This window comes from Chiloscyllium plagiosum, chromosome 14 (assembly GCF_004010195.1).
Source record: "Chiloscyllium plagiosum isolate BGI_BamShark_2017 chromosome 14, ASM401019v2, whole genome shotgun sequence".
Lineage (NCBI taxonomy): Eukaryota > Metazoa > Chordata > Chondrichthyes > Orectolobiformes > Hemiscylliidae > Chiloscyllium > Chiloscyllium plagiosum.
The window spans coordinates 63,511,087-63,534,916 of NC_057723.1; the positions used below are offsets into that span (position 1 = coordinate 63,511,087).

General features: G+C 45.8%; 1 protein-coding gene across 7 annotated transcripts in view; it reads left to right on the forward strand.

Moving 5' to 3' along the window:
- Positions 1-22,717, forward strand: part of LOC122556768 (G protein-coupled receptor kinase 6-like) — a 38,960-nt gene extending 16,243 nt beyond the window's left edge. For 5 of the 7 annotated variants that reach the window (XM_043703899.1, XM_043703901.1, XM_043703900.1 and 2 more), the window contains exons 3-16: positions 1,161-1,273; positions 9,723-9,800; positions 9,985-10,085; positions 10,863-10,955; positions 11,571-11,634; positions 11,718-11,858; positions 12,423-12,613; positions 12,834-12,871; positions 13,180-13,269; positions 16,710-16,918; positions 18,362-18,499; positions 18,904-19,041; positions 19,402-19,536; positions 22,543-22,717. In XM_043703899.1, coding sequence (XP_043559834.1) covers positions 1,161-1,273; positions 9,723-9,800; positions 9,985-10,085; positions 10,863-10,955; positions 11,571-11,634; positions 11,718-11,858; positions 12,423-12,613; positions 12,834-12,871; positions 13,180-13,269; positions 16,710-16,918; positions 18,362-18,499; positions 18,904-19,041; positions 19,402-19,536; positions 22,543-22,686 — 1,673 coding nt within the window. In that variant the 3' untranslated portion in view covers positions 22,687-22,717. Of the gene's footprint in view, positions 1-1,160; positions 1,274-9,722; positions 9,801-9,984; positions 10,086-10,146; positions 10,166-10,862; positions 10,956-11,570; positions 11,635-11,717; positions 11,859-12,422; positions 12,614-12,833; positions 12,872-13,179; positions 13,270-16,709; positions 16,919-18,361; positions 18,500-18,903; positions 19,042-19,401; positions 19,537-20,309; positions 20,762-22,542 lie in introns of those variants that run through there. The other 2 variants (XM_043703903.1, XM_043703904.1) reach the window with 2 other exon arrangements.
- Positions 22,718-23,830: the final 1,113 nt, after the last annotated feature.

Here is a 23,830-nt window from a genome sequence, read left to right on the forward strand (position 1 = left end):
AGGGGCAACTTTTTCACGCGGGGGGGGGGGGGGGGGTAACGTGTATGTTGTCAGTGGAAGTGGTAGAGGCTGGTACAATTGCCACATTTAAAAAGCACTTGGATGGGTATATGAATAGGAAGGGTTTGGAGGGATATGGGCTGGGTGTTGGAAGGTGGGACTAGATTGGGTTGGAATATCTGGTCGTCATGGACGGGTTGGACCGAAGGGTCTGTTTCCATGCTGTACATCTCTATGACTCTAAGTCAAAACAAGGAGCTCAGTGCTTAGCACTGTGGCCTAACAGTGCCAGGGACTCTGGTTCGATTCCAGCCTCAGGCAGCTGTCTGTGTGGAGTTTGCACATTCTCCCTGTGCCTGCGTGAGTTTCCTGAATATTCCAGCTTCTTCCCAGAGTCCAAAGATGTGCAGGTTAGGTGGATTGACCATGCCAAATTGTCCACAGTGTCCAGGGATGTGTAGGTTAGCCATGGGATTTGAAGAGTTACAGGGATAGGGTGGGTTGGATGCTCTTTCAATGGATCAAGTGGCCTGATTTTATGCTATGATTCAAACTGAGGCCCCCCAGCCCACTCAAATTGACACCCTAACATCCACTCCCTCCACCCACGCTCAGTAGCAGCTGCATGTGCGATCTATACAAGGTTCCTATACTGTACCTTCCATACCCACGATCACTTCCATCTGAAAAGACAAGGGGTGCAGATATATGGGGACACCACTATGTGCAAGTTCCCTTCCAAGATCAGACCTGAAAAAGTACTGCTATTTCATCACTGTCGAAGGGTCAGAATCTTGAAGCTGCCTTCCTATTAGCATTGTGGACCAAGAAGGGAAATCACTACCACCTTCTCAAGGGTAACTAGGAATGACCAGCAAATGACACCCATATTCCACGAGCAAATAAAAGAAAACAAACATTGTTTCTCAGTGGAGAGTGAGATTCCCCATCAGAGTCTGTGTCTGGGGTGTGGTGTCTTTGGGTAAAATTTGATCGTATTTGTGTAGTTGAACTGTTGTTTTTTTTTTGGCTGGCTTATTTACGCAGGTACATTGTCCTGGTTACTGGACTCGAGTAATGTATTCACTGGTGAATTGTAGATTTGTTTGTCCAATTGAGTGAAATTGATCTAAGCTGGATTGCATTGCTTCTTTTTCTAGTGAAGGACTACAAGAGTCTTTGTGATGAGCAGCCCATTGGGAGGTTACTGTTCCGCCAGTTCTGTGAGACCCGGCCAGAGCTGTGTCACTGTGTGCAGTTTCTGGATGCCATGGTAAGTGTCTGTGCTGGACCCCGTAGTTGTTTGAACCTATGACCCTGTCCCATTGTGTGCTGCCAGCACTTTTATTTTTCTCTCTGTTCCTGACTCTTATGGATAGAGCTAGCTCCTTGCAACATTCAGACCCACGTGACTGTTGTATCACATTGTGATGGAGCAGGCTGAGGAGTTTGTGCACTGCCTGAGAAATACTGTTGGCCCCAGTGCCCGGCCCCAAGTATGGCAGCACGGTGGTTCAGTGGTTAGCACTGCTGCCTTGCAGTGCCAGGGACCCAGTTCAATTCCAGCCTCGGGTAATTGTCTATGTAAAGTCTGTATGCTCTCCCTGTGTCTGCTTGGGTTTCCTCCAGGAGCCCGGTTTCCTCCCACAGTCCAAACCTATGCAGGTTAGGTGAATTGGCCACGCTGAATTGTCCATAGTGTCCAGGAATATGTAGGTTAGGTGTGTCAGTAAGGGGAAATGTAGAGTAATAGAGTAGGGGAATGGGTCTGGGTGGGATACTCTTCGGAGGGTCAGTGTGGACTTATTGGGCCGAATGGCCTGTTTCTGCACTGTCGGGATTCTATGATTCCTGTTCCAGTCCTCCCCCCTGTTTTCTCCCTTGCAGCCTGCACTTGGCCTGTCTTAACACATTCAGACCTGGGCATGTTCAGAAGTAGATAATTCAATCCACTGTTTTGTAAATCAAAAGACAAACTACTGTTTTAAAACAGAAAAGAGATTTGGAATAAAAGTCAAGTTGCTGTTTGGTTTGCGAACAAAAAAGAATCGCTTGGCGTGTTAAGTTAATCTCTCTCAACTCAGCAACGTCATTGCATCAGGAAATGCTTTGTAGAAATGGTTCTGAAGTCCTGATTGAAGAAAGGCACCTCGTTTTCTGCTTGGGCACTTTGCAATATTGAGGTCCACAACTTCAGAGTGTAACCTGTACCCGTTTTCTCGCGTTATGTGGTATGATTAAATTAGGTGATAATGTGAAAAAGCCATTTTGACTTGCTGTCTTTTCAAACAAAAAAAAGTCTGTTCGTTTTTCTAATAAAAGTCTTCTTTAAAGACCGAAAATCAAAATTCCATGGACCTCAACTTTAGAATCCAAGTTTACTTGTAATATTATACACCTTTCTCTCGATCCAACCGTGCAATAAAGCTGATTTCACAATCACAAAGGCTTCTGCTTCTCACTGTGTTCTGAGACTATCTTATACCTGATTTAATCGTCTAATCTATTGAAACTACAGCCTCTGCTCATATTTTTTTTAAAAATTCAATCTATTCATGGTGTATGAAAATTTCAGTAGCTGGGTTATCTGACCTTAATTGCATTTGAGAAGGTACTAATGAACAGCTGCAGTCCCTTTTGTAGATAATGATGATATCCTTTTTTTAAAATATCCGTTTCAGCTGTATTATCAGAGCTGGCAAATAGAGAGGAAGCTAGCTGGAGAATTGTAATATTCAGGAAATGTTTAGTGTTCCAATTAATCAACCCACCATTACTTAATCCTGCCAAAGGCTGAGGACAGGATTTGTTGTAAGGCTTTCACCTATATCAGTTCAAAGTTCATTTAACAGCAATGTAAGGGTCACAGTTAGTTTTAGTCAGTCAGTTGGAGGATGTGGAAGCAGGTAGTTCCTACCTTTGAACTGCCAGTCAGTCAGGTACTTGGGGCTAGAGTGAGAAGGTTCCTTCCTGGACAGGATGCTACTCTGGCAGAGAGGAATTGGAGATGCTTGTGAAACAGTAGCACTTAAAGGTTGGAGTTAGCTCTCAGGAAAAGCCTGGGATACTTTTAAGGCTCAAAGAAGCCTAGGAACAATTAATAATTCAGTACAAGGGAAAGTAGAGGTGAAATAAGCCCACCGGTATTATTTGTTTCATGTGGCTAAGCAGGATTGGAGCTCACAGAAACCTAGGAGCAGTGCTAATCTTGTGAAACCAGCTGTCTCGGGAAAAAGCTGGAATTGTATCCAAGAGTAGGTGCTAGAGTGCAGTTTCCAGAATCCACGAAAATGCTGTTCTGGGAAAAGAAAGTAAACTACCATAATATTCTGGTCACCATGCTATCAGGAGGATGTGGATGCTTTGGAGAGGATACAGAAAAGGTTTACCACAATGTTGCCTAATATAGTGGATTTTAGCTATAAAGAGAGGTTGGATAGACTGGGTTTGTTTTCACTGGAATGCCGAAGGTTGAGGGGTGACTTGAGAGAAGTTTATAAGATTGTCAGTGGAATGGATAGAGTGGAAAGTATGAGGCTTTTTCCCAGGATGGAGGGGTCAGTTACTAGGGGACACAGGTTCGAGATGCAGAGGGGAAGGTTTAAAAGAGATATGTGAAACAAGTTTTCACACAAAGGGTGGGGAGTGCCTGGAACACGCTGCCAGAGGTGGTGGTAGAAGCAGACACGATAGCAGCATTCAACCTGGACAAATACATTAATAGGACAGGATTAGAGCAATACTAGAGGGATAAGTGAAGACTGTTTTGGTGTGGAAGGGCAAAATGTTCCAGTACAGACTCTGAGGGCTGAAGGGCCTGTTCCTTTGCTGGTTTGTTCTTTTGTTCTCTTTGTACCAGAAAGTGGTTGCTGCAGCAGTCCTTTGAGAAGGTGGCTTTTAAGGAAATTCTGAGGCAAGGCCTTCAAGTGAAGCACTGCAATTATTGTACAGTTTAATGATCAGCTGGATAATTTAATGTTTTTGGAGTTAGTGCACAATCAAAGGGGTCTGCCCTGTCTGATATGATATTCTGATATGGGAATGGCAACCATAATTTGTCACTTACACAGAATTAACCTAAGATAAATGAGTATTAGACAGAAAGGTGTGGCTTTATTACAGATTGTATTGCTGTCCTCACTTTGCATATTGATGTTTCTTTGTCTTTGTTCAAAGACCATGGCTCAATTTGCTTTATTCTCTGGTCCGTAGCCAAGACCCAAGGGGGAGAATTTCAGGATTTTGACCCGGTGACACTGAAGGAACAGTGCCATAATTCCAAATTAGGATGGGGAAGAGTTTGGAGGAGATCTTCTAAGTGAACATGCAGGAGTGGTGTTCCCATGTATGTGCTGCCCTTGACCTTCAAGATGGAAGTGGCCATGATTTGGAAGCTATGTCTGAAGATCTCTCTGCAGTGCATTTTGTCGGTAGTATAGAAATTGCTGGAAAAGCTCAACAGGTCTGGCAGCATCTGAAGAGAGAAATCAATTAACATTTTGGGTTAAGTGATCCTTCCTTCGAACTGATAGCTTAGAAAACATTGATTTAGATGCAGAAGGATGGGTGGGAATAAGCGATAGGTGGAGAGAGAAGAGCAGTTGGACAGACAAAAGAGTGCATAACAATCTGGCTAGGAGGATGAATAGCTATGAATGGGGACTATTCATGGCTAATAATGGATGGTATGTAGTCGCACACTGATAATAAGGCCTGGTATTTGGGGTTTGGCGTTAGGACATGGGAAAGCTCAAGCCCTAAAGTTATTGAACTCGATATTGAGCCCGAAGGGCTGTTGAGTCCCCCAGGTGAAAAATGAGGTGCTGTTCTTTCAGTTTGCGCTGAATTTCGCTGGAATGCTGCAGCAAGCCCCAGACCGATGTTGACCAGGGAATAGGATGGTGTGTTGAACTGATAAGCAACTGGAAGCTCACGGTCTCTTTTTGTTTTGCAAACAAAACATAGGGATTCTGCAAAGCAGCTACCCAGTCTCCACTTTGTTTCCCTGATGTAGAGGAGACCACATTGTGAGCAGTGAATGCACTAGACTAGATTAGTGCAGGTAAAGTGTCACTTTACCTAGGCCATTGGATACTGTGGAGTGAGGAAGTAAACAGACAGGTGTTACACCTTCTGTGATTGCGAGAGAAGGCGCTGTGAGGAGTGTTGGGAATGAAGGAAGGGCAGTACAGGGTGTCCCAGAGGGAGTGGCCCCTGAGGAAGACTGACAAGGGAAGGGAATATGTGTTTTGTGGCATCTCGCTGGAGGTGGTGGCTAATGACCCTGTGGATGTGGATGCTGTTGGGATGGTAGACATGGGGGACCCTATCACTGTCATGGGAGGGAAGAGAGCAGGTGAGGGCCAGAGTGCAAGAAATGAGTCGACCCAGCCAAGGAACTTGTCGACAACGGTGCTGGGGAATCCTCGGGTGAGGAAGAAGATGGACATTTCGGAGGCTCCTTTGTCAAAGTTGGCATCGTCGGTACAGATGCAACAGAGACAGAGGAACTGGGAACATGGCGCAGGGTCTTTACAGGATGTGAGGATGTATAATCCAGGTAACTCTGGGAGTCAGTGAGTTTCTAGTGGATATTGATGGTCAGCCTAACCCCAGAAATGGAAACATATGTCAAGGAAGGGAAGGGAGAAATCCAAGATGGATCAAGTGAAAGTGAGGGCGGGGTGGAAATTGGAATCCAGGCCATTAAACCTTTCGAATTCCAGACGAGAGGGAAGCAGCACCCGTGATATTATCGATGTAGCAGAAAGAGTTGAGGGTGAGGTCCAGAATAGGACTGGAGCATAGTCCATATGTGTGGGGTTTTGTTTGAAGATAGTACGTACTGCTGCTTCTGAGTGTTGGTGGCTTAGGGAAGGGATGCTGAAGTGGTTGATGCAGTGTCAGTCAAACGGGTTACTTTGTCCTAGGTGGTGTCAAACTTGCTGAGAGTTGGAGCTGCACCCATCCAGGCAAGTGGGGGTTATGGCATCATTTGCATCTTCTAGATGGTGGACAGGCTTTGGGGAGTCAGGGGAGGAATTACTCCCCAAGGAATCCCCAGCCTCTAACCTGTTGATGTAGCCAATGTATTTAAATGGCTAGTCCAGTTAAATTTCTGGTCATAAAGATCTAAAGCTGAGAAAGGCCCTTTGGTCCATCACATCCGTGCTGTCAATATCCTTTCTAATCCCTTTTTCCAGCACTTGCCTCATAACTTTGTCTGTCTTGACATTGCATGAATGCATTTAAATACTGAGTCATATAGATGTACAGCATGGAAACAGACCCTTTGGTCCAACTCGTCCATGCTGACCACATATCCTAACCTAATCTAGTCCCATTTGCCAGCTCTTGGCCCATATCCCTCTAAACCCTTCCTATTCATATACCGATCCAGATGTCTTTTAAATGTTGCAATTGTACCAGCCTCCACTACTTCCTCTGGCAGCTCATTCCATATACGTACTACCCTCTGCATGAATACGTTGCCCCTTAAGATCCCCTTTAAATCTTTCCCCTCCCATTTTAAACCTATGCCCTCTAATTCTGGGCTCCTCCACCTCAGGGAAAAGACTTTGTCTAGTTACCCTATCCATGCCCCTCATGACTTTATAAACCCTCAGCCTCCAGCGCTCCTGCCTATTCAGCTTCTCCCTATAGCTCAAAATCTTCTAAAAATGTTGAGGATTGCTGCCTCTACCACCCTTATCGTGAGTTTTAGATTTCCATCACCCTCTCTGGTGAAAATGTTTCTTCTTCTCTCTCTTTATCTAAACCTTCTGCCACTTACTTCAAATTTGTGCGAAGATTTGTAGCTCGGGTGCTCGTTGTTGTGGTTCTGTTCGCCGAGCTGGGAATTTGTGTTGCAGACGACCAGCTATCCTTAGCAGCCACACATGCAGATGACAAGCAACATGAGTTTGACTGGGACAACACTACTATTATAGGACAAGCCAAACAGAGAACAGCCAGGGAATTCCTAGAGGCATGGCACTCATCCACTGATTCAATCAACAAGCACATCGACCTGGACCCAATATATCGGCCACTGCAGCGGACAGGTGGAACTGACAACCGGAAGTGGCAAATTCAAACCACTATAAATGTCGGAGGAAAGATCACAGAAGTGCTTCACAGGAGGTTCCCAAGCACTGAGGATGTCACCTAGACAGGGGATTAAACGTCTGCAAAACAAATTCCCAGCTCGGTGAACAGAACCACAACAACTTACTTCAAACCTATCCCCCTGGTCACTGGTGCCTCCAACAAGGGGAAAAGTTTCTTCCTGTCTACCTTATCTATACCCTTCAGTGCATGTGAATGCCAAGGTCCTTCTGATCGTCAGTGCTTCCCAGGATCCCATCATTGATCATGGTAGCTCAGTGGTTAGCACTGCTGCCTCACAGCGCCAGAGACCTGGGTTCAATTCCCGCCTCTGTGTGGAGTTTGCACATTCTCCCCGTGTCTGCGTGGGTTTCCTCTGGGTGCTCTAGTTTCCTCCGACAATCCAAAAAATGTGCAGGTTAGGTGAATTGGCCATGCGAAGTTGCCCATAACATTAGGTGAAGGGGTAAATGTAGGGGAACAGGTCTGGGTAGGTTGCGCTTCGGCGGGTCGGTGTGGACTTGTTGGGCCGAAGGGCCTGTTTCCACACTGTAAGTAATTTAATCTAATGTTTGTCCTGCACAGATGCATCACCTCACTTTTATCTGGATTGGATTCCATTTGCCTCTGACCAGTCTTGCTGGTCAATGGTAACCCCTAGGATGTTGATAGTGGGGGGAATTCAAGAGTGATACAGTGGAGTTCAGCTTTTCTTTTGTCTATGTTTGACCCAAGGCTGTAATGAATCAGGAGCTGAATGGTCTTGTGGAATCCACACTGGGCATTGCTGAGCAAGTCCGGCCTGATACCACTTGATGCCTTACTGCACTTTACTGATTGAGAGTTAACCGATGAGGCTGGTAATTAGCTAGGCTGGATTGATCCTCTTTACCCCTCTCATTTCATTTGATTTTTTTCAGGAGCTTTTTATTTACTTTATGTTTGGACTCCGGATTGATAAAGATAAATATTGCTTTAAATCGAGGATGCTGTATGTCGAGGGAGCTGCAGTGTTTAAAAATATCATCTTGATTGGAGTGCATGGAGAGTTGGAGACCATGTTGCCTTTTCCTAGAGCAGTGCGAGCAGAAAGCAGACACTATGGAGCCAATGATTCTGAGATCGAGGGAGGATTGCTTTCCAGCAGTGTTTAATTTGTTCCTGATCAGATAACCATGGCTTTTGTAGGGCTAGTGTGGAAGTGAGCAATGAGCTTGAAAAGGGAGAGCATTTTTTTAAAAATCTGTCGGTCGGTCTCTGTCCATGTCTTTCTCAGCCTGTGCTCTCTTGCTTGCTCCTGCCCAATTGCTCTGCAGATCCTACTGAAGGAGGGTTAAAACCTCTTCAGAGACAGTCAGAGGGCAAATTCGCAATCCATGGATGAAAGTGTTGGTGTACTGAAAGGAATTGGAGGAACTGAAACAAACAACTCACCGACTGGTGCCATCCCGCTGTTTCCATTATTTCCACCCTCCCTTGATATTCATCTCTGCCTTTGTGTCAGTTTATTTGTGAAAGGATAAAGTTCACATTACAGAGCTGTAGGCCAGTGAGAATTCATATTAAATTGTTTTATTTTGTTAAGTGCAGAAACCTAATGAGGGCTTGAGTTTGTCAGTCCAGTAAATTGGGGATTTTGGATAGTTTAACTAAATAATGTCACATTTGGGATGAGGCTGAGAATAGTGGGGTTTGATTTCCAGTTCACTACCTGGCGGATTCTTCTAGTCTCTGTCTAAGGGGGACTGGTTAGTACAGTTGACTTGATGACACTTCTGTATTTCAGAACAAAGCCAACAGCATGAGTTTGATTCTAGCTGATGTAGACTTAGGACTTTTGTCATGCCCAAAGAATCTGACACGGTAAATTGAGTCAGTATTCTTGATTCAAGAATGAGAGATGGTCACATTGAAGCACTGAAGGTTCTGGAGAGATTTGATGGGGTCGCTGCTGAGAGACACTATTTCCCCTGGGATGGCAATCGAGAACTTGGAGATCCTACATCAGGGAAGGGGCTGATCACTTCAGACTGAGGAGGAGAAATTTCCTTGCACAATGGATTGAGACATTCTGGCATTCTCCACCTGGGGGAGCTGTGGAGTCTCCATCGCTGAAAGTGTTTACAACTGAGGTTGACAGATTAGATTAGATTACTTACAGTGTGGAAACAGGCCCTTTGGCCCAACAAGTCCACACCGACCCTCTGAAGAGCAACCCACCCAGACCAATTCCCCTACATTTACCCCTTCACCTAACACTACGGGCAATTTAGCATAGCCAATTCACCTGACCTGCATATCTTTAGACTGAGAGAGGAAACCGGAGCACCCGGAGGAAACCCACGCAGACACGGGGAGAATGTGCAAACTCCACACAGGCAGTTGCCCGAGGCGGGATTTGAACCCGGGTCTCTGGCGCTGTGAGGCAGCAGTGCTAACCACTGTGCCGCCCTTTACGTTTGGTGCCTCAGAGAATGGAGGGATGTGGAGTGTGGTGAGGGCAGCTGAAACCCAAGATCATCTGTGAAAGAGAAGCAGGCTCAGTAGTCTGAATGGTATTCTGCTCCTACTGCTGTTCTCATGTCATTGATGGTCTGTTTATGTTTCCTTCCCAGGCTGACTACGAGGTGACTCCAGATGAAAAGCGAAAGGATTGCGGTCAGTGCCTTGTGGACAAGTTCCTCGACCCCAAGGTATTACAGTGTCTCCCTTCCTGTTGCTTGGGTGGTGGGATGTGGTGCCTGGAACTCTGTATGGTCAGGGGATTAAACCAGGTTAATGACCATCTCTACAATCACCTACATTTTTGTGCGAAAAAGCACGAGTTTGAACTGAGTTCTGACGCATGCTGATCTTGTGTTTTTATTTTCTCTTGAGTCTCCCGAGTATATTTCGGAGATACCCAGCAACATGAAGAGTCATTGTTTGCAAGAGCTGCAAAATGGAGCCTGCAAGGAGCTCTTCAAGGAATGTCAGAAGTGAGTGTGGTGGAGGGAAGCTATGGTTCAACTCCTGGATTCTCTGAGCAATCAGATCAACGTTCACAAGCCAATTGCAGGTTTCATTGATCCCAGCATTGCAATAACTTAGCACCTGTATGCTGTGAATTGACCCAAGCTGTTCCACAGGAGCATAACAACTATACGATATTGAGCTTGATAGGGGGGAAGTGAGTTATCTGGCTGTAGGGAGGGCTTTCTGGAGCTCAGTCCCTCGGAACTTGAGGCATATCCTTAAATGACAGAGCATTTAAAATGCTTGGGTGCTACAGTTAGAGGAGGGGAGCGATCTCAGGTGGTTGTCGAGCTGAAAGAGATCACAGGAGCGGCAGTGAGGCTGTGGAGGGATTTGGAAACAATGATGAGGATTTTGAAATCCTGTTGCTGCTTATCTATGGACCAGAATGGGGCTGTGATCACAAGGGTGAGAGGGGAATAGGACTGGGGCTGAGACTTCGATCGTGGACAGTGAGTTTTGGTGAGCTCAGGGTTGTTGAGGGCAGATTCTCGGAGTCCAACCAGCAGCATTAGAATAGGCAGGTCTAGAGGTAACAAAGGCATGGATGAGGGCCTCCAAAAATGATGAACTGCAACAGAGTCACACTTGGGCGATGGCAGCTGCGAAAATAAGTGGTCTCCAGTGTGTCAGTCGGGGGGAGCATGGGCAGGGGGTGTTTGTGTATGGAATGTGGGTGGACAATGTTCGCTGACTGTTATCTTCAGTCCTTCTATTTGCTGTTTCTCTCCCTCTGACAGGTTGGTCCACGATTTCCTGAGTGTTGCACCTTTCTCTGATTACATGGACAGTTTGTACTTCAGTCGCTTCCTCCAGTGGAAATACCTGGAGACGTGAGTACTGCCTAGCAGGAGGATGGGGTAGCATGTAGACTGATGTGGGTGTTTGACTGGGGATAGGGCTGAGATATTCTCCGATGGGATCTGAGAGTCACCGTGATGGGAGCCTTGTGTCTCTGAGTAGTCCTGTCCCTGTCATCCGATCTCCCTTGGGGATTGCTGTAATGGTGGACGTAGTTATTAACAGCTCTCCATGGAAGTTCAGCCTGCTATTCATAGAATCCCTACAGTGTGGAAACAGGCCCTTCGGCCCACCAAGTCCACACCGACCATCCAAAGAGTAACCCACCAGACCCATTCCCCAACCCTATTGCTCTACATATACCCCGACTAATGCCCCTAACTACACATTCCTGAACACTATAGACAATTTAGCATGGTCAATTCACCTGACCTGCACATCTTTGGACTGTGGGAGGAAACAGGAGCTCCCGGAGGAAACCCACACAGACACTGGGAGAATGTGCAAACTCCACACAGACAGTCACCCGAGGCTAGAATCGAACCGGGATTCCTGGTGCTGAGAGGCAGCAGTGCTAACTACTGAGCCATTGTGCTGCCCCTGGTGTATAATTCTGGTGTATGATTTGGCTCTCTCTTATTCAACAGGCAGCCTGTGACCAAGTACAACTTCCGCCAGTACCGTGTGCTGGGAAAGGGAGGCTTTGGGGAGGTAAGTGTTGAGTTGGACAGAGTGCTGTCAGTGAGATCCCTCCTGTACCTCCTGTTTGATATCTGTGCCTTTCTCCCTCTGAGGTCTGTGCCTGCCAGGTTCGAGCCACAGGGAAAATGTACGCCTGTAAAAAGCTGGAGAAGAAACGAATCAAAAAGCGGAAAGGAGAGGTCATGACTTTAAATGAGAAAGAGATTTTGGAGAAAGTGAACAGTAGGTTTGTAGTAAGTACTTGAAATGGATTCAATATCAGAGCCACAGATGTAGCTATTTCATCCACAGGCAGCCCCACTGCCCCCGGCCCACCGAATCTATAGTCTGCCTCCATCCCCACATTTTGGCTGGACTGCCATCTTTTCTCCTACATGATGATTATTTTGCTATCCTAAATTGAAGATGTACAGGAAAAGTTTAATTTCTCTACAATGGCACTTTTTTCCCCATTGAATTCCATTATTTCCCTACCTACGCCATTCCTGTCTCTACCCTCCTGTTTTTGTCCTACCAGCTGCCAATGGATTGGGTCAATCCCATGACTTCAGAATGTTTCCTCTCCCTTGCAGACAAATCTAATTTGCTGTCAATCTTGGATCACAGGACTCACCTGTTGTCGCTTACTCCGTTTGAACTTAAGACATAACCTCAAATGGAGATGCTCAGGAACTGCAGTTAGGAGAGTAGTGATCTTGGACGGTTGTGTGGCTGGAAGAGCTCACGGTGATCACACTTGCCAATGCTGTGTCTGTGTGTCTGTGTGCCTCTTTATGACTTGGCCTGTTTTGTTGCAGGTGAGCCTGGCCTATGCCTATGAGACAAAGGATGCTTTGTGCCTGGTCTTAACCCTGATGAACGGAGGAGATCTCAAGTTTCACATCTATCACATGGGCGAGGCTGGCTTTCCGGAGCAACGTGCCATCTTCTACGTGGCCCAGATCTGCTGTGGTCTTGAGCATCTGCAGAGAGAGAGGGTGGTTTACAGGTGAGTACAGTGACACATTGAGCAGTCCCAGCCTTTCCCACAATATTTGACACTTGCCCTGTTGTTTCTCTGTCACTACCTTGTATCCCATCACGGGAATACGGCCGAGTGCCGTATCCCATGACCCAACATGCTGTGCCATGTATCTGTCTCTCTGCCCACTCCCCCTCCTTTTCTTCTGCTTGTCCACCACCTCCACTGATGGGTCTTTCTTTTGCAGAGATTTGAAGCCAGAAAATCTGCTCCTGGACGATCACGGTATGTGAGCGAGTCTGCACCGGGATATCACTGCGCAGCGGGTTGGGCATGGTTGGGGGAGGGGGGAGTGGCAAGACCGTGTGTGCCTCAGTGTTTGGTAGGGACCAGCAACCCAGATCACTATGGAAATTGGAGAATTGTCTCTGGCTGTTCAAGCTGCTGGTTCTCTGTCTGAGATTATGGAACTGAGACAGCTGCTACTGCAGGGACGCATCCCTACCTTGTGCCTACAGAACAAGTTGAACTCCCTTGTTTGATAGTATCTGAATGTGCAGTGGGTAATGTTAAAGCAAGTGTTGTTTGTACAGGTCACATTCGGATATCGGACTTGGGCCTGGCTATGTACGTGCCAGAGGGACAGACAGTCAAAGGCAGAGTGGGCACTGTGGGCTACATGGGTGAGTATGGTATTCACGGTGAAGACTTGTTCCTTGCCAGTGCTGCCGGCTGGCAGGAGAGAGAGTGCAGTCCTTATTAATCTGACTCCAAGTCTGATCACTCTGTATTGCTGATCATGATGATGCTGTATCAGTGTGATTGGAAACTACCGCAAAATCCCAAGGGAGAGACTAACTTGGTGTTTGAAGAATATTCTCAGAAACTATAACAGCAGCACCTCTAGAAGCTTTGCTGCACTCATTTCTATCTGCATCACCACCTACATTCATACAGGAAGAATTAGACTCTGGTGGTGACCTTCCACTGGGCTATCCCTGATTCCCTCTTCCACTCTGGTTGACAGGGCCCTCACTTCTGCCATCACACCTTCCTTCACTCCCTTCCAGAACGATAACAGGGTTCCCCTCATTCTCACTTTCCAACCCTTCCGCCTTCGCATTCAAAAGATCATCCTCTGCCTTCTCCAACAAGGTGCCAACACCAGACGAATCTTTCCCTCCCTTCTACCGTCAGCATTCCGCATGGATTGTTTCCTCCAGGATACTGTGGGCCACTCCTCCGTCATTCTTAATGCTTCCTCACTGCCATGTGATATCTTCCCTTAGAATCGCAGTTGAGTGGTAGTGACCTGTGAGAAGCAGAAACAATGGTTTTAAAAGGGGATTTTATAATCATTTGAAGGAAATAAACTTGTGCTATGGGATTAGTGGGACTGACTAGAACATTGCACAAGGAACCTTGGAAACTATATAAATAAAATGGGGAACATGTAGATGTGTTGTACCTGGACTTCCAAATCGTGTATGCTAAGGTTTCACACCAATACTTACTGAGCCAAATAATATTTGTGTAAATACTTTATCCTTCACATCATGAGCTCTTGTGTGAATTGCAAAGAGGAATCGTAGAATCCCAACAGTATGGAAACGGGCCTTCAGCCCAACAAGTCCACACCAACTCTCCGAAAAGTAACCCTCCCAGACCCATTCCCCTACCCTATTACTCTACATTTACCCCTGACTAGCCCACACATCCCTGATCACTATGGGTAATTTAGCATGGCAAATTCACCTAAGCTGCGCATCTTTGGATTGTGGGAGGAAACCAGAGCACCTGGAGGAAACCCACACAGACACTGGGAGAACATGCAAACTCCACACAGACAGTCGCCCGATGCTGGAATCGAATCCGGGTCCCTGGTGCTGTGAGGCAGCAGTGCTAACCACTGAGCCACTGTGCTGCCAAAGGAAGCAGAGAAAGAATAAACAAGTAATTTTCAGTTTGCATTTCACCAATGAGTGAAATAACACTGGGATCAGTGCTGGTGCCACAATGGGTTACGGTTGAATATTAGCGATGGAATTAGAATGTCCTTTATTGTCACATGTAGTCAAGTACAGAAATGCAAGGTTACAGTGAAATATTTACAATATTGCTCACATGGCACCATCTAAGGTACAAGTGCCCAGGTAGAGATCTTGGATACAAAATACAGGAATAAAGGAAAACATTTTGCATTATTTACAGTTATTCATAGTACAAGTTTTAAAATATGAGAAATAAAGTTAGAAAGATAAGTATTACAGTCTTTCCTTAATGGGGCTGCAGTTGATCAAGACAGGGGGCTTCCACACATGGTCAAACCGGGCTCACAAGCCGCTAACCATCCACAATGGTCCCCAGTTCAACAAGCATTCCCAGCTCACAGGCTGGAGGCCTGAGCAGAGTACCTCTGCTCGCCAGTCGATCAGTGATTTTGGACAATGGTATCCAATGTATAATTATTAGATTTGCTGGGGACTGAAAGATTTAAAACGAAAACTTGAGGAGGACATAGAGTCATGAAGGGAGATGGATGAATTCACTGGGTACAAAAATCAGTAGATTGTATTTGGGGATAATGTAAACTTGTCCACTCTTTGGCAGGAAGAATGGAATTATAGTATTTTATTAAAACAGTGATTGCAGTACTTGATCATACAGATGGATCTGGGTGTCCTGGCAATGAATCATAAAAAGTTGGTATGCAACAAGAGCAGAAATTGCTGGAGAAGCTCAGCAGTTCTGGCAGCATCTGTGGAGAGTTTTAGATCTCCAACATCCTGCATACAAGAGGAGAAGTGGCAGATGGAGTTCAATCCAGACAAATGTGACTAATTCTAGAGCTGGAAGGTCATGTTAAAGTTGTACACAACGTTAGTTTGGCCACATTTAGAATACTGTGTACAGTTCTGGTCGCCACATTACCAAAAGGATGGGGACACTTTGGAGAGGGTGCAGAGAAGTTGCCTGGTATGGAAGGTACTAGCTATGAAGAGAGGCTGAGTAGATTAGGTTTGTTTTCATTACAAAAAAGGAGATTGAAGAGGTTCAGAAAATAGTGAAGGGTATAGACAGGGTAGATAGAGATAAGCTTTTTCCCAGGGATTCAATAACGAGAGGTCACACTTTCAAGGTGAGAGGTGAAAAGTTTAAGGGGGATACACGTGGCAAGTACATACATAGAGGGTTGTAGGTGCCTGGAATGCATTGCCAGCAGAGGTGGTAGAGGCAGGTACAGTACATTCACTTAAGATGCGTCTGGACAGATGCACAAATAGGTGGGGAGCAAAGGGATACAGATCCTTAGGAATTGGGCGACAGGTTTAGACAGTAGACTTGGATCGGCTCAGGCTTGGAGGGCCAAAGGGCCTGTTCCTGGGCTGTAAACTTTCTTTGTTCTTTTATTCTTTGTGAATGGAATATAAAAGTTCCTTCAATCTACCATGGTACTTTTAATGACTCAAACCCAAACCCACTCAGGCCCCTCTGCTCTTGCACCCTATTTCGGAGTTCTACCCATTCCTTTATGCTATCTCTCGATTCTTCCAACAAAATGAATCACCTCTACTACTCTCTGTCACCAGTTCACCCACTTTACCAGCCTGTACATGTCCTTTTTAACAATTATAGCTACCCTCCTCACTTCCAGCTTTTTGATATCTCCTGATGTTAACATTATACCTATACACTGAGGCCTAGGTCATTGACAGGAACAGTGAGAGTAGGAAACTCTGCTAATATGCTTTCTTTGTATCTTCCTCATTGTTTTCATTCTGACTTAGATGAAGGCACTGCGTAATATATTTCTACGATATAAATACCAACTGTAAATAGCTAAGGGCCCAGCGCACACCATTTACAACTTAAAAACAGCTATTTATTCCCACTGCCTAACTTTCCATGAGACCAGCTCTTGTCTAACAGCCATTCATGGGGTATCTTATCAAATGCCTTCTGAAAGATTTAAATATATCGCATCCACTGGCCTCCCTTTATCTACTCTATATCCAAGAAAATCTCTGATATGAGAGAAAGAATGAAAAGGAGAGGGGGAGATAGATGTGTTGTCCAAACTGGAATGTTGCTGCTGACCCATAAATGTGTTAATCCCTTCAAGCTCCTGAAGTTGTAAAGAATGAACGTTACACATTCAGCCCTGATTGGTGGGGTCTGGGTTGCCTGTTTTATGAGATGATTGAGGGGCAGTCACCGTTTCAACAGCGCAAGAAAAAGACCAAACGGCAGGAGGTGGAACGGCGAGTCACGGAGGAGCAGGAGACCTACTCTGACAAGTTCTCAACACAAGCAAGTTCACTGTGTCAGCTGGTGAGTCTGAGAGACTGTCAATATTGCAGGGTAAGGGGAAGTACACATAGGGTCTCTATGTGTATGACGGAGGACTATATTTGTGTGGAGGGATGTCTGGTTTGAGAAGGTGGGTATGGGTGAGGGAGGATACCTGACTCCAAGCATTTGTATGTGTATCTGTGATGGGCATCGAGGGAGGGGGGTGAGGGTGTGTCAGGATACGGAGTGGTGTGTTCCTGGGTGAAAGGGGCTCCGGAGGTGGGCAGGTGTGAGGGGATAAAAGGGTCCTTCTCAGGATAGCAGCTGGTGACAAGGGATGTTCTGCAAGACTCAGTGTCTGGACCACAACTTTTCACTTTATACATTAACGATCTAGTTAAGGAACTGAGGGCATTCTGGCTGAGTTTGCAGATGATACAAAGATAGGTAGAGGGACAGGTAGCATTGAGGAGGCAGGGAGGCTGCAGAAGGGTTTGGACAGGTTAGGAGAATGGGCAAAGTAGCAGATGGAATACAATGTAGGGAAGTGTGAGGTCATGCACTTTGGTAGGAAGAATAGAGGCATGGACTAATGGGGAGAAAATTCAGAAATCTGAAGGGCAAAGGGACTTGGGAATTCTGGTCCAGGATTCTCTCAAAGTAAATTTGCAGGTTGAGTCAGTAGTTAGGAAGACACTTGCAATGAAGGTATTTATTTTGAGGAGGACTTGAATATAAAAGCAGGGACGTACTTCTGAGGCTCTATAAGGCTCTGGTCAGACCACATTTGGAGTATTATGTGCAGTTTTGGGCCTCATATCTGAGGAAGGAGGTACTGGCCCTAGAATGTGTTCAGAGGAGGTTCACAAGAATGGTTCCAGGAATGAAAAGCTTAACATAAGAGGAACATTTAAGGATTCTGGGTCTATACACGATAGAGTTAGAAGATAAGGGGGGATCTAATTGAAACATACAGAATACTGAATGGCCTGGATAGAATAGATGTTGGGAAGTGTTTCCATTGGTAGGCGAGACTAGGACCCGAGGCACAGCCTTAGAGTCAAGGGAAGACCTTTTAGAACAGAGATAAGGAAAACTTCTTTAGCCAGAGATTGGTGAATCTATGGAATTCATTGCCACAGAAGGCTGTGGAGGCCAGGTCATTTAAGACTGAGATAGATAGGTTCTTGGGTATAAAGGGGATCAAAGGTTACAGGGAGAAGGTGGGAGAAAGGTTTCTCATACCCAATCAGCCATGATTGAATGGTGGAGCAGACAGAATGGGCCGAATGAACTAATTTCTGCTCCTATGTGTTATGGGTGCCTGTCAGGTGTGGAGGTGGATGAGTGTGGAGGTGGTGGAAGTGGGTCATGGCTTTGTAGAGGTAGGGGAGTGTGTCTGGGTGTAAATGCAGGGTATCTGGCTGTTGTGGTATTTCCGATTGTGAGTGTGGTAGCTGATCATGAGCTCTGTCTCCACAGTTACTGAGGAAAGCCCCTGAGGAGCGGTTAGGCTGCTGTGGAAGGGGTTCGTATGAGGTTAAGGAGCATCCCCTATTTCAAGACATAAACTTCAAACGGCTTGAGGCAGGAATGCTGCAGCCTCCATTCGTACCTGATGTAAGTCCTTTAAACTTCCTCCCCGCCCCCACCCCCTCACCCGTGCTCCGATGCGCTCGCGCTCTCACACTCTCTTCAGGCTTTGGCTTATCTTCCTTTACCTTGCTTTGAGACAAGTATTGAGTGTGTGGTGCTCAGAGCTACCCACCATGTTCGAAGTAGGAGCTAATCAGAGCAAAGGTCTGAACCCCAATCTCTGCACTGCAATGCCAGTGTTCCTTTTTGGCGTTAGAATGATTTAGGGTACCTGTTTATATGGCATTTTACTGATCAATAAACATGGAGCCAAAGGTTTTTCTGTGGGGGATGGGGTTACATCCCTCTAAGCTGATATTGCTCTGCTCCTGTATCCCACATGGAGACTGGTCCTCAGTCACTGACTCATTCACTCTGTTTTTCCACAGCCACAAGCAATCTACTGTAAGGACGTGTTGGATATTGAGCAGTTCTCTACAGTGAAAGGAGTGGAACTGGGGCCTGCTGATAATGATTTCTACGCCAGGTTTGCCACAGGCTCTGTCTCCATCCCCTGGCAGAATGAGGTAATTCAAGTAATACAATCCGATTGCACAGAAAAAGGCCAATACCCCATTCGCTGCACAAATAACATTCTCTAGTTCCTCTTTGCAAGAGGTATCATTGCAGTGTTTAGTCATCCAGGGGTCCTGTAACTCTCACCAGTGTTTGCAGCGAGCTCTATACACAGCTTGAACCTCTGGCATTGCTTATCTCTCCACCTTGTCATCGCCCTCATTCCTACCTTCAGCCCCTCCAAGTTAACCCACTCTTCCCTCTGCCCATGTCCCTCAGGGTGTACCCACACCCATTTCACCCTCAACGTCACTCTGATGTTGTTTGGTTGCTGTGTTGGTCTCCTCACGAAGTGTGTTTTGGTCTTCCAGATGATCGAGACAGAATGTTTCAGTGAGCTGAATGTTTTTGGGAGTGATGGTTCAGTGCCCCCGGACCTGGATTGGAGGGGTCAGGCTGAGCCCCCACCCAGGAAGGGGTTACTGCAGAGACTGTTCAGTCGCCAGGTAAGTGAAAAGCAAGAGGTCAGAGCTCGGTCATTCTGACCCTTCTGGTTGTCATTCCAATCCATGTTGGAGTAAGGTGCTCGAGAAATGAGCTGCTTCCTTTTCTCTGGTTTACAACAGCTCAGGAATTATTCAGTCAATCCCAGGCACACTCCTAATCTCCCACCCTGCCTCCAACACGTCCATTTCCTCATGCCCCACCATGCCTCTAATCTATCCTTTGTCTCCTTTCATCCCCCTCCCATCCTCCTTAACTCTACTTATCAATCCTTCCCCTTCATTCCCCATCACCCTCACTGCTCTCACCCACTCTCCACACACTTTCAACCCCTCACAGCTGACACCCATGTCTCTATCAGAAGCCCTGCATTCACTTCACCTAATTCTCTCTAGCTCCTGCACCTCCCCCACCTCCTGGCATGCACTTTCTCCTCATCCCATCTCACCTTCCCTTTCACCCTGCATTCATGCTTAGCCTGTACCCCCCTTTCTCCTGTTTCCTTCCCCTCCCCACTTTCTCTCCCCCCCACTTTCCCTCCTTTCTGTCATCCCCAGCCCCATTGCCTCCAGTATACCATCTCAACCCCTGGATTTCTTTCTCAGTTAGCTACAGGGTCATAAGGATGTTGTCTGGGCATATCTGTTAATCTCAGGCAGTTGTGGAAAGACCTGAGGGTGAAGGGGTTTCTGGCAGTCAGGACCCCAGACCTGATTATCAGCTCTTGAGAATCTTCCGCCTTGTCCCTGAGCCCATCTCCTTCTCTCTCCTGCAGAAATGAGCTCTCAATACGGGATAACTAAAAACAAGTTGATAATCCCACAATCAAGCCTTTGGTGAAAGACTCAGTAAACCAAGAAAGCTAAACTTCAGGAGCATTCCACTACTACCTGCTACAGCTATCAACACATCCACCGTCATTAACCTACACTGTTTATTACTGTTACTAACTGCCATAACAGCAACAGGGCCACCATTACTAACGTACACTGCTTACAATTTTAACCAGCTAGCTGACTTAACTAACTAGTGAAAAGTTCTCACTAAAGTGCCACGTCATCATAACAAAGTTTGTCACTAAACATTGCCACTTTTATACTACAGCCTGAGAGAGAATCTGGGTCGACCATTGAGCCCACTACCTTACTGAGTACTATCGTGACTGATCTCGTGCTTCACCTCCACATGCCGATCAGTGTTCCAAATCCCCTCAGTCCTCCAGAGACCCGTTGATCCCGGCAGTAAATATGTTCAACAATGGTGACTCCGTAACCTTTGGGGCAGAGAATTCCAAAGATTCTCAAATCCTTGCGTGAAGAGATTTCTCCTCATCTCAGTCTGAAATGATTGCCCTCTTACCCTGAGAGTGTGCTCTGTTTTAAATCCTCACAATGATTAAATTTCTTTTATTAGAAATTCCAATACATTCTTCTAGAATGCTCCGTCCAATATGTCGCTATAGTTAGGATCTTATAAACAGCCATTTTCTGACTCTTGCTATTGTGAATACGTACTGAGTGAGTGTTTCTCATGCACTTGAGGCCAATTCCTTTCATAGGAATGTCCTTACTCACCTTTACAATCAGAGCTACCTTCTTTGCCATTCTGTCTGTCTCTCTGACATATTGTGTATCCTGAATTATTTGTTTCCTATGCTTAGTAATCTTGTAACCATGTTTCTGCGATGTTAGATTTAAATCGTTGACCTCAATTTATCCTTCAGTATATACTCTGGTCATCGAGATAAAGAACATCTTAATTCCATGTTTTTACTTCTATTCCCTGCAATGATCTTACTCACTGCACCATTTCTACTAAACTCTCTCACCCTTCCTATCCCATTTCACATTTATTCTCACTGCTACATTCTTACATTGCCTCAACTTTTCTAGATTTCTAAATCTCCTTGTGCATTGACCTTCACTCCTCTTTTAGTTGAAAGCCTTGTCTAAAGCCCTAGTTAGCCCCATAACTAGCAAGGGTGTCTGTCCTCATTCTCCTGCAGTGTTAATGGCTGAATCAAATTCCTGTCACCATTAAGCTTGTCCAACCTCCTAAACCTACACTGCTTCTCACAAATGCTAACCTGCGTAACCTGAGAGCACAAGTGTCACTACCCTGCACTGTTCATGGTGGTAAACAGACTACTAGAACTGGTGTGAAGAGGATTGTTGCTAACCTGTGCTGCTTACCACTGTAAATAGTGTGGACGCTTATCAGTGTAACTAGTGGGTGCTGCTTACTGCTGTAACTAACCGCTGTCATTAGTGAATGCTGCAACATCATGAATCTCATGAACTCCCCGTTTTTAGAGACTTGCAGCAGTGAGCCACAATTCTACTCCAGAGACTAACCTGGCCTATTGGCTAAGCAGCACCGGGCAGCATGAGGTAACCAGAGTCAGTCCACGGCACACTGAGGGGCTAATGGGGGAAGGGGTTTCTGATCAGTGAGGGTAGATGTCTGGCTAGTGACTGAGTGAAAGTTAGATATCTAGTCAGTGAGGAGTGTATCTGATTACCGAGGAAGTGACTGGGGGAAGAGGTGTACCTGGTCAGGTGAGGGGATGACAGTAAGTATCTGATCAGTGAGTGTGACGGGGTAAGATCAGGTTAATGAGTTGATGGGGAGGAGGGTTATCTGGTCAGTGAGAGGGTGATAGGGGAGGGAGTATCTGGTCAGTGACTGGGTGATGGGCTAGTGTCTGGTTAATGAGGGGGTGACGAGGTGCTAGGTTGGTCCACAGTTCAGAGTCTTGACTATTAATGGCCAAAATGAGAAGGATTATTGTATCTTTTCTGATCTTGATAATCGGGAGAGAGCAAGAGAATCTGCTGTAGCACTTCAGTTTCTGCCCCAGTGCTGTATTGTACTTCTATGTGGTCACAGCGATGGTTGGCCTGTTGTCCTGTCTGTGCTGAGCCTGTGTTTGCCTCTCCTATTGGTTCCAGCTCCTTGTCAAAGGCCTCGCTTTGCTTTGCTCCCACCTGCCCTTGCTCCTTTTTCAGGTTGACTGTGGAAATTGCCAGAAGACAGGAGAGGATCACCAACCGTTGGATCCAGACCAACCTCTGAAACCCTTCAATGGACCATTCCTCACTGAGCCAAAGGACACAAGCTGTTTACAATTTTGCACATATTTGTACATTTAATATATAAATACTAGGATGTATATTTTAACTACAAACTGTGTGATATTTGAGTTTATGAGCAAATCTGCAGGGATATTAGAGAAATGCTGGCACTGTGGAGCAATTCTAATGGGAGACTTCAATAACCCAGATATAGACTACGATATTGCAGGTATAGAGGCAGCTGTTTCTGGATTGTGTTCGGGAGAATTTCGTGCAGCACTGTCCAGCCCAACAAGGAAGGGTATGTTGTTGGGACTGGTCCTTGGAAATGAGGTGGGTCAAGTGACCCGAAATGTTAACTCTGATTTCTCTCCAGATGCTGCTCCACCCGCTGAGCTTTTCCAACAATTTCTATTTTTGTCTCTGATTTACAGCATCTGCCGTTGTTTCAGTTTTTACAGTACTTTTATATTTTGTTCATTTTTTCTAATTGAACATGATATTCACTGAAACATAAACACACAAAGACATTAACAATAAAACAATGAAAATCTGAGCTTATTACACATAAAACCAAGCTATCTACATATACTATACAGTCCGCTTGACTGAGTATTTTAAGATATTTCAAAGTCTCATCTATTACCAAATAGTATCACTTTACAGTGATTCAAATAAAGAGAAGTTATCCTTCTTAACTGCTTCTCCCCGGTCTGTCCTGTGAACTGTGAAATTTCTGACATAAATCATCATCAAGCTCAAAGGTTAGATTTTCTAGCTTTTACTAAGCTGCAGATTTCTAACCAACCACATCTTGGGTTAGAGAATCCACAAACGAAACTTTTGCGCCAATGAAACTGCGTTTCTTGCACTGACCTCTACAGTCCTTTCTTGGAGCGAAACTATATTTCTCTCAAACCAGTCAGCTCTCCTCAAACTACTATAAAACATTTTGATTTTCTAAGCTAGAACCAATCCTTGATTATTCTAAATGAAATCTTCTAGGAGAAAGTGAGGACTGCAGATGCTGGAGATCAGAGCTGAAAATGTGTTGCTGGAAAAGCGCAGCAGGTCAGGCAGCATCCAAGGAGCAGGAGAATCGATGTTTCGGGCATGAGCCCTTCTTCAGGAATGAGGAAAGTGTGCCCAGCAGGCTAAGATAAAAGGTAGGGAGGAGGGACTTGGGAGAAATGCGATAGGTGGAAGGAGGTTAAGGTGAGGG